Source organism: Suricata suricatta, chromosome 14 (assembly GCF_006229205.1).
Source record: "Suricata suricatta isolate VVHF042 chromosome 14, meerkat_22Aug2017_6uvM2_HiC, whole genome shotgun sequence".
Classification (NCBI taxonomy): Eukaryota; Metazoa; Chordata; class Mammalia; order Carnivora; family Herpestidae; genus Suricata; species Suricata suricatta.
Window position 1 is genome coordinate 79,548,787 of NC_043713.1, and position 9,216 is coordinate 79,558,002.

The 9,216-nt window shown below is 63.3% G+C and overlaps 2 protein-coding genes across 2 annotated transcripts in view; one reads left to right on the forward strand and one right to left on the reverse strand.

Annotated features, from left to right (window-relative positions):
- Nucleotides 1–6,746, forward strand: part of DDX54 (DEAD-box helicase 54) — a 19,251-nt gene extending 12,505 nt beyond the window's left edge. The window contains exons 14-21 of the mRNA XM_029921909.1: nt 1–116; nt 204–277; nt 1,017–1,223; nt 1,918–2,060; nt 2,151–2,264; nt 2,858–2,962; nt 3,177–3,289; nt 5,130–6,746. The exon at nt 1–116 is cut by the window's left edge and continues 69 nt beyond it. Coding sequence (XP_029777769.1) covers nt 1–116; nt 204–277; nt 1,017–1,223; nt 1,918–2,060; nt 2,151–2,264; nt 2,858–2,962; nt 3,177–3,289; nt 5,130–5,362 — 1,105 coding nt within the window. The 3' untranslated portion in view covers nt 5,363–6,746. The remainder of the gene's footprint in view (nt 117–203; nt 278–1,016; nt 1,224–1,917; nt 2,061–2,150; nt 2,265–2,857; nt 2,963–3,176; nt 3,290–5,129) is intronic.
- CFAP73 (cilia and flagella associated protein 73) overlaps nt 4,985–9,216 on the reverse strand; it is a 7,731-nt gene continuing 3,499 nt past the window's right edge. The window contains 4 exon segments of the mRNA XM_029921910.1: nt 4,985–5,671; nt 6,390–6,475; nt 7,989–8,147; nt 8,478–8,772. Coding sequence (XP_029777770.1) covers nt 6,401–6,475; nt 7,989–8,147; nt 8,478–8,772 — 529 coding nt within the window. The 3' untranslated portion in view covers nt 4,985–5,671; nt 6,390–6,400.

Genomic DNA, 9,216 nt, shown 5'->3' on the forward strand with positions numbered 1-9,216 from the left:
GGTGGCCGACAACGCACAGCAGCAGTACGTGCGCTCCCGGCCCGCGCCCTCGCCCGAGTCCATCAGGAGGGCCAAGGAGCTGGACTTCTCGGGGCTGGGCCTGCACCCCCTCTTCAGTGAGTGCCTGCCCGGGGCAAGACGGGGGGCAGCGGTGGGTCCCGCAGAGCCTCCCTGACCTCACACCTCCTCCCCACGTCCTCCAGGCTCACGCTTCGAGGAGAAGGAGCTGCAGCGGCTAAGGATGGTAGACAGCATCAGGAACTACCGCTCGCGGGCAGTGAGTGAGGGGCTGAGAGAGCACACAGTGGGGGGGGGGCGGTCGTCTGCGGCCTGGGGTCACACGGTGGCCGCTGTGGAGCCCGGAGACTGGCTGAGCCTGGCAGGACCCCAGCAGGGTTTTCCTTCTGAGCTTGCAGGTTCTTTGTTTGCAGCTCTGGCCCCTCAGCATCTAGAGATGCCCCCTGTTCTAGAGCCATCCCCGCTGGTCTGCAGCAGGCTCAGCACGTGGTCGCCGTTTCCTCCCACTTCCAGAGGGGTAGACTGAGGCTCGCAGAGGGGAGTGACCTGTGCTGGGCCTGTCCGAGGCCCAGAGCTGGCTTTCTTCCCCTCTTGACCACCCCCTTGGCCCCCAGCACCCCCTCCACCCGCCTCCAGCACCTGAGCAGGACACGCCCGGAAACACAGATAGGCCTTCCCCGGAGTGGGCGAGCCTACCAGGCAGCCAGTATCCAGCAAGGAGAGCTGGGCAGTGTCATGGTGGAGAGCACTGGTTTCAGAACCATGTGAACTGGGCTGGAAATCCCACTCTGGCTTGTCTCAGCTCTGTGACCTTGGGTTGGATACTTGCCATCTCTGGGCCTTCCTTTCCAATGGCGAAGTGCAGGTGACGAGAATGCCCACCTCGTAGAGTTGAAAGGACTCAGGGAGGAGTGCCATAGGGAGTGCCCCAGGCTGCTGAGGGCAGGGCTGGGGGGAGGAGAACTCCTGGGCGAAGGACTCCCGTGTCCCCTCCACAGACCATCTTTGAGATCAACGCCTCCAGCCGGGACCTGAGCAGCCAGGTGATGCGCGCCAAGCGGCAGAAGGACTGCAAGGCCATCGCCACCTTCCAGCAGGGCCGGCGGGGGCAGCAGGAGGGCCCAGTGGGCCCGGCCCCAGTCTGCCCGGCACCCCAGGAAGAGAGGCCCGAGGAGGAGCAAGAGGCAGCGGGAGAGAGTTTGGAGGTACACGCCCCACCCTGGGGACCCCAGAGTCTGGGCCTGAGGGGAGGAGCAGAGGCGGGGCTGTCCTCCGGGCTCTGAGCGGCCACTGTGGGTGTGGACGCCGTGACTGTAGTCCCACCTCTGACCCGAGGCACTCAGTGACTCGGAGCCTCCCCATCGAGGAGTGGGGTGGGGGTCCTGGTCCCTGGGCCTCGCCTGGACACCCGGTGTCGGGTGTGTGTCAGGATCCAGAATCTCCAGGGTGGGTGGGTTCCCTGTGGCCATGTAACACCCCCTGGCAGTCCGGAGGGGGGTCACTGCCCCCGCAGCAGGATGTGACGTGCGGCCCCCACACCGAGGGACAGGCAGCGTCTTGGTAGCTCAGCGCGGTCTTTGCTATCAAGTGCGGTTCAGGGAAGCTCACTTCCAGAACCTCGTGGACCAGCGCACAGCTGCCAAGTGACGGTGCCAACCCGGTCCCGGCCCACAGGGCAGATTCACAGCGGTGGAAAGAGGGTCCCTCACTCCCCACCCGATCTGCTCTGCTGGTGCCGAGGTGCTGCTGCGGTGTGGACGAGGAGACCGGGGGTCTGCATGGCGATACCAGACTTTCAGCCCCTGGCTGTGGATGTTGACATCAGCTGGGCTGGAGGGTGGGGAGGCCAGGCGGGCTCCCCAGGGGCTGCCGGTGTGATGTGGGGTCTCCGTCCGCCAGGTTGTCTTCACAAAGGTCACGGGCCAGAAGCGACAACATCGAGGGCCTGACCAAGGAGCCAAGAGGCGGAGGGAGGAGGCCCGGCATCGGGACCAGGAGTTCTATATCCCCTACCGGCCCAAGGACTTCGACAGCGAGCGGGGGTCAGTGGCCAGCCGGGCCTGGGGTGCGGCAGGTCGGGCCTGGTGGGCTCCCCGTTGACCCTGTGGCCTGTCCCCACCCTTCCTCTGCAGCCTGAGTGTCAGTGGGGCTGCAGGGGCCTTCGAGCAGCAGGTGGCTGGCGCTGTCCTGGACCTGATGGGGGACGAAGCCCAGAACCTGAGCAGGGGCCGGCAGCAGCTCAAGTGGTGAGTGAACGAGCCAGCGAGCACCCTCCACGCCCGCCTGTCTGCCGCGTGGTCCCACACAAAGGCACACGGCCCCTGCCCATGCTGGCCCGTGTGATCCCCTGGAGGAGGAAATATCCCCTCCCCATTTGTGCACACCCTGGAGTGTGACCCCCCTCCGTGTTGTCCCACCTGGTCACACAGCAAGGACCACCCCCACCCCCACATCCTGTCCCCTTGACCTGATCGTGCACCGCAGGGGTCCACCTGTCCTTTTTGCTAGCTCATCTTTCTAGACAGAGCTCACGACTCATTTCTCCCCTTTGGACTCTGGTTCCAGAGACGTGATAGGAGTCCACCCAGGGTCACAGAGCCAGGAGGTGGCAGAGTAGGATTGGGAACCTCCCAGGGGGCCCTAACCCTGTTCCAGGCTCCCCAGTTCCCAGTGGCCCCATCTCCTGGGCTCCCAGGGAGATATAAGGAGCAGGGAGCGGGCCTTCATGGAGCACTTGCTCCCTCGAGCCTTCCCAGCAGCGCAGGGACGGGTGCCGAGGGGAAGTGGCCCACCCAGCCAGCTCCCTCCACGGCAGCTCTCCCAGCTTCCTCTCCCACAGGGACCGCAAGAAGAAGCGCTTTGTGGGACAGTCGGGACAGGAAGACAAGAAGAAGATCAAGACAGAGAGTGGCCGCTATATCAGCAGCTCCTACAAAAGCGACCTGTATCCAGGGGTGGGGCCAGGGGGTGGGGCAAGGGGGTGGGGCCAAGCAGCTTCTATCTCTCTGTGTCCCCTAGAGATGGGAGCTGGGCCAGGGGGTGGGGCCCATTGGCTTCTGCCCAGAGGTGGGAATCCTATCTGCTTGGGGGCGGATGTGCTCCGCCATCCTCTAGGGCATCATGGTCCTGCACACAGCCTCCTTAACACAGTTTCCCAGCTACCAGAAGTGGAAACAGAAACAGAAAATCGATGATCGTGACTCAGACGATGAAGGGGCGTCCCACCAGCGAGGCCCAGAGCGAAGAGGTGGGAAGCGGGGCAGAGGCCAAGGTAGGACGGTCCTCCAAACAGGCTGGCCAGTGGTGCATTTGATCGTCTGGCCATTGGGCTCTCCTCGTCCGGCCTGAGCCCTTCAGCCGGCGCCGGGCCGCAGCGGGATCTGAACCGGCAGTGTCTGCAGGGCCTGCGCCGCCATCCACAGCGTTGTCAGTTGCCTGCGTGCCAGGGCCGGGTCAGCTCCCCCCAGGGGCAGTCCTTGGCACCCCTGCCGTGCCCTGAGGAGCGATGGCCCCTGCCCCTACCTCTGGGCGTGAGCTTGCTGTCGGAGGGCTGTCCCTTGCCGTGTGGGGATGCCGTCTAGGCCAGGGCAGCGGAGTGGCTCACAAGGGCAGTGACCCGGCCTGGGCACTCCCATCCAAGGCCTCCCCGAAGCCCCGCAGTGCTGCTGACTGGCTCGTGGGTGTCTCTGCATCCGTGTCCCATGTCACAGCTGCTGGACTCATCCCCTCCTCGGTCCAGGCCTCCTGGGGCTGTGCTCCCTCTGCCAGCACCTCTCCTCGGGCTGTGCCTCTCCCGTCTCTCCCTCTCGGTCTGTCTGCTGTTTTCTCGGAAGCATCCCCTCTCCGCTGTTCTCTGGGTTCGCTCTCTCTGCATCCCGGTGTCTGTCTCTCCATCTGTGACCTCACATCCCTGTCCCCGCTCCTGTCTCTCTCCCCATTCTTTGTCTCCTTTCTTCCCATCTCGGTCTTTCTCCTCTGTCTCCTACTGTCTCCCTCGTTGTTTCTGTTCCTCTCTCTACACACACATCCCCCAGGGCTTGTCTCTCCGCCTCCCTGTCTGTGTCTCTCGTTTCCCTCTTTGTGCCCCTGTCTCTGTCTCCATCTCTGCGCCGCCTCCCGTGAGCTCTCTCACCCCTCGCTGCTTAGCTCCTGATTCTACCTGGGCCGGAGCAGGCCGCTGCTCTGGGCTTGCTGTTCTGGGCGGAGAGAACGGCCCGGCCTGGCGGGTGAGGACAGCCTGGGGGGCTCAGGAAGGAGCAGCCTTCTCCCTCCATGCTCTGTCCCCATGGGAGGGGATGGGCCCCTGTCAGGCGCCCTGGCCCCAGTGGAGACATTTGGGGCCACCTTAATGATCATCTGTGTGGGCGCCCTGAAAAGGTCACTCATAGGAAGGGAGGAACTGGACAGGGAGAGGGAACATGGTAGAGGAGGGGCACCCCGGGCTTAGTGGGGAGCCCGGAGGCAGGGGGTAAGTGCCCTCCCAGAGACCTGGGAAAGCGGCCTCGGGCGGGGCCCCTGACCTCTGCTGCTGCCACTTTGCTGTGTGACTTGGGCAAGCCCCTTCCCCTCTCTGGCCACCTCTGACCTCTGTCCTACGAAAGGAGGGTTAGGCTAACAAGCCTAGAGCACGCAGTCCAGGGAGACCAGGCTTGGAGTCTCTCTCCATCAGTGCTGGGTCCCCAGTGCCTGCTGCAGAGCGCAGGCTCCATGAACCTCTCTTGGCCTCACTATAATCCTGACGGTTAACGCAGGCTCTGAGGCTGGGCTAGCTCTTGTTCTGAGCCCTTTACACGTAGTAACTCCTCTCCTCGCTGGGACCCATCAGGTAGGTGCTGTTATCCCGAACTCACAGGGTGGGGAACAGAGGCTCAGAGAAGGTAAGTGACTTGCCCGCGGTCCAGGAGGTCCCTGCTGGGATTTGAGCCCTGGTGGTGTTGGCTTGAGGTTGCTTGCTACTGACCACGGCGGCAGACTCTGTAAGCTTTATTGAGCACTTACGGTGTGCCGGCCCTTGGGGCCACAGCCGTGAACACGGAGAGGGAGTGGGGTCCAGGGGCGGTCGGCGGCTCCTCATCCCAGAGGCTGAGCTCCAGGAATCCCTGTCCCGGCAGGTGCGTCCCAGCCCCGCGCCCCCGGGGCCCCTGCAGGCCGCTTGCGCCCGGAGCTCAAGACCAAGCAGCAGATTCTGAAGCAGCGGCGCCGGGCCCAGAAGCTGCGCTTCCTGCAGCGCGGGGGCCTCAAGCAGCTCTCCGCCCGCAACCGGCGCCGGGCCCAGGAGCTGCAGCGGGGCGCCTTCGGCCGCGGTGCGCGCTCCAAGAAGGGCAAGATGAGGAAGGGGATGTGAGGTGGGCGCCCCGGCCCCTGTGGCTCCTCGCTTGGCCCGCACGTGGACACCAGCCGATGTCCCCAGTGCTCCGCTGTGTGCCCGGCCCCGCGGGCGCCGTCATCCACACGAGGAGTGCCGTGCGGCTGCGAGGGCCAGCAGCCTCTGCCCAAGATGAGACGTTACACGAGGGTACACAGGAGTTTGCCAACGAGGCGGGACGGCCAAAACCGGACTAGCGACCTCGCCCCTGCCGCTTCCATGGCTTCCATGCTCTGGGTGGTTCCCGGGCCCAGAGGGGGTGGCCACAAGGGTCCTGGGCCTGAGTGCCTAAGCCCGGGAATGTCTTTTTAATATAATAAACCTTTATCAAGCACCCCGGTGGAGCAGGAGCGCGGTCTACCCAAGGGACTGGAAGGGACAGCAGCAGCATGCCTGATGGACTGGGGGAGGGAGATGGGAAGTGGGGTGGGGCGCAGAGGGCTCTGCAGCTCCCTTTGGAGTGAAGGGGTAACTTGCCCCCACCAGACCCCAGAGGTCAGAAGCTGTCCTGGCCTCTGCCCTCCAAGCCCTGTGCTCCTCAGCCCCAGTTTGGGGGCCCTGGGAAGGTCAACAGCAGCCTCCAGCAGTGGGTCCGCTTCTGCGCCCATCCACACTACAGCCTTTGTGAGCAGGCGCCCCACACGTGGGTGCGTGCTGTGTGGCCCTCCTGCCCTGCTGTTTTCCTTTACTTACCAACCACCTGCCTAGAATTTACCAGAATTTGCACCAGGCTTTGTTCCAAACACCTGACAAAGCGTCAGCTTGTTTGGTGGCGTGACTGTCCTGGGAGGGAGGACCTGGTGCCAGGCCATGTAGTGGGTGAGTGATCGGTGTCCCCCCACATAGCCCACATTTATTTAGTTCTGGCTGTATACCTCTCCTGCACTTCCCACAGCAGCCCAGCGGGCACGGCTCTCCCATCTTTGAGGTGAGCGCCACTCAGCACATATCCTGCAGGAAATGTGCACCTGCTTTTCGGCGGGGGCCCCCCTGTGCCTCTGCTTACCTGGGTCAGGGCTAGCTGGCAGGTGTGGGTTCAGCCTGACCAAGACCAGCCAGCATGGCGGAGAGGTCCAGAATGAACAGCTTCACCTGGGTGTCCCCAACACAGCCAGAGTCACATCCCAGCCCCCGAGTGCCCAGTCCCCTCCCCCCGCCCCAGGCTGCTGCAAAGCATGGGTTGGGGGTGGTGACCCCTGTTAACCAGCAATGATGGTGATTCCTAGCCACCAGCGGACCTGCTCTGAACCATTCTGGGTTCTTTGGGCCTCAGTCCCAACTCCCGCAATGGTTCCGCAGGCAGGTACCATCACTGTCCCAGCTGGCTGTCACTTGCATTACAATTAAAGGTATTTTTACTTCCTGTCAGTCAATTCCTTTCCCCGTTTTAATCAGATCAGTCATCGTCATTGGTGTTTGGTCTTCTCCAAACACCCCCACGTTTTGTTCTAATTCTTTATTGATACAAACTCCGTGGATGCCCGTGGGTCCACTGCCAAGAGCCAGAGCTTGAAGGCACTTTGGGTTCTCCCTTCGCATTTGTCACAGGGAGGGAAGCTACATTTCTAACAAAAACAGGAAAGAATTAGGTAACCCCTTGTAGTAAGTGGAGGACCACTGGAAAAATGCTACAATGAACACAAAACCCAGTCACTGCGTTCTGGCCGGCCACTGTCGCCCCCGCGGACGTGAGGCTCAGGCCCAGAGACCAGGGAGCACTACCCGGGTTACAGGTAGAGAGAGGCGCCCCACACTTGAGCCTTTCTCCGGGAGAATCAGGGTTGGTTGAAAAGGAACAGGCTCTTGCTGCTGCGTCATATTGAGCCCCGACCCTCCTGGAGTCGGCTGTGTCCCGCGGGGCGCTGGCCCACGCTTGAGAGAGCAGTGGGAGACACACATCCACCCCACTCGGGATGGCACAAGGTAGGCTCCCGGGCCCCCAGTTCCTGGCGTTTGGTTTGGATCGAGGGCATTGGGCGCCAGGCAGGAGCAGCATGGGCTGGGTGCCTCCTTTTGTGTTTCTTCCCCGAGGGGAACCATGCCCTGGGTCCCCACTAGGAACAACAGGGGTCCGAAGCCAGAACCCCCTCCCTGTAAAGCATGTCACGTGTTCTACAGCCTTGCTGGCCTGAATGACAGGCCCCAGTGCCATTTGCGGTGCCCTCCTGCAGAAAGACAAGGACACGGCCGCGCCCTCCCCCTCCCTAGGGAAGCTGAGGCCTGGCTCTGTGGGGAGCAAGGGTGAGTCTCAACCCGGCTTCTTATCCACGTCACTTGTTAATGCTGTCTGGCTCTAGGATGAAAGACAGACTCTTGGCGTAAATGTACATTGTCATCAGCACACACGTTGGCCCTTGGGCACAGGTGAGAGGCCTGCGACCCAGAGAGGGGGGCATAGCTTCCTTCTGGCCACAGAGCAGGTGCCCCGCAGAGCCAAGAGCAAGCCAGGCCTCCGGGGCAGGGTTCCCGGGTGGCCACAGAGCCCACACAGGGGGCGCTGGAAGCGTGTGCTCTGACCACAGAGGGTCCTACTTAGCCCAGAGATTCCAGGCCCGGTGAAGTTCCTGAATCTGTGGGGTGGAGGGCACGTCCGGAGGGAGCTCACCTGTTCCAGCTGCCCCTCAGCGTCCTCGATGTCCAGGGCAGGTGGGTGCGCCTTGTGCCGGCACACCTGCTGGAACAGGTTGAGGGCTGCCATTCTAGTGCGGCCCACCAGGAGGGTCTTCTCAGCCGCTGTGTTCAGGATCTGAATCCACTTGGATTCCTGGAGAACCCCCCAACCTTCTGCTGTCAAGGTTTGCTGGGGAGGCCCGGAGCCCACTCACTGCCCTCAGCCAGATGCGCCTGGGCGCCTCCCCCAGAGGAGTGCAGGAGTTGGGGGTCAGGTTCGTCTCAGACTGCCCACCGTCCCCTCCCTGCCTCCCCTCCCCCGTGTCCGAAAGCGCTTTCAGACGCTTGGATCTGCCCGTTAGTGCAGCTCCCCTCTGGGGTAACCGTTGCTTTCCGTCCTCATCAAGCCCGGCACTCCTCTCTGGAGATGGGAGGCGGGGTCCCGGGCGCCCCCCGTCCTCCCCCCCGCCCCTGCCGGGCGTACCCAGCGCAGGGCGCTCTCCTTCGCAGCCTCCAGGCGCTCCAGCAGCTGCACCCGCCGCCGCCCCTGCTCCAGCAGCTCGGCCTGCCAGGCGTCCCGCAGCCGCTGCAGCCGGGCTCGCGCCTCCTCCAGCGCGGCCTGCCGCTGGCTCTGCGTGAGGCTCAGCGCCGCCTGCATGTCCGCCAGGCCGTCGAAGTGCGCCACCAGCTCGGGGACCCCCTGGAACTAGGGTGCCATCAAGGTGGGGACTCGGCTGGCCGGCAGCCCCCTCCCCTCCCCTCTGGCCCTCCGCCGCCTCCTCGGTTAGCCCACGTGCAAAACGAGGGTATCACACAGCCCCTAACCCCAGAAATACGGACTACTCCCGCCTCTCTTAAAGCCTCAGCCAACTTCATTGCTTGTTCCATTTGACTGGTATCTACTGTACTGAGTGCCTGGATGCACCCCCCCACTCCTTCGCCTGTGTGTCCTTGAATGAGAGTTACCATCCCGAGCCTCAGTTTCCCCATTTGTAAATATGGGGGGGTACCCAGGTGTCCCCAAGCGGTGGACAAAAACAGGACTCACTTCACCAGGCGCTGGGTAGAATTCAGAGCAAACCTTGCCCGGGGCATACAGTCAGCGCTCCAGTAGTGCACACCCAAAGCCGTCCCAGAGACTACCTGACGCCGCAGGGTGGCGCCGAGCTCCAAAGCCTCCGCTGGGCGCTCACCTCCGGCAGTTGCTCCAGCGCGCGCCCCAG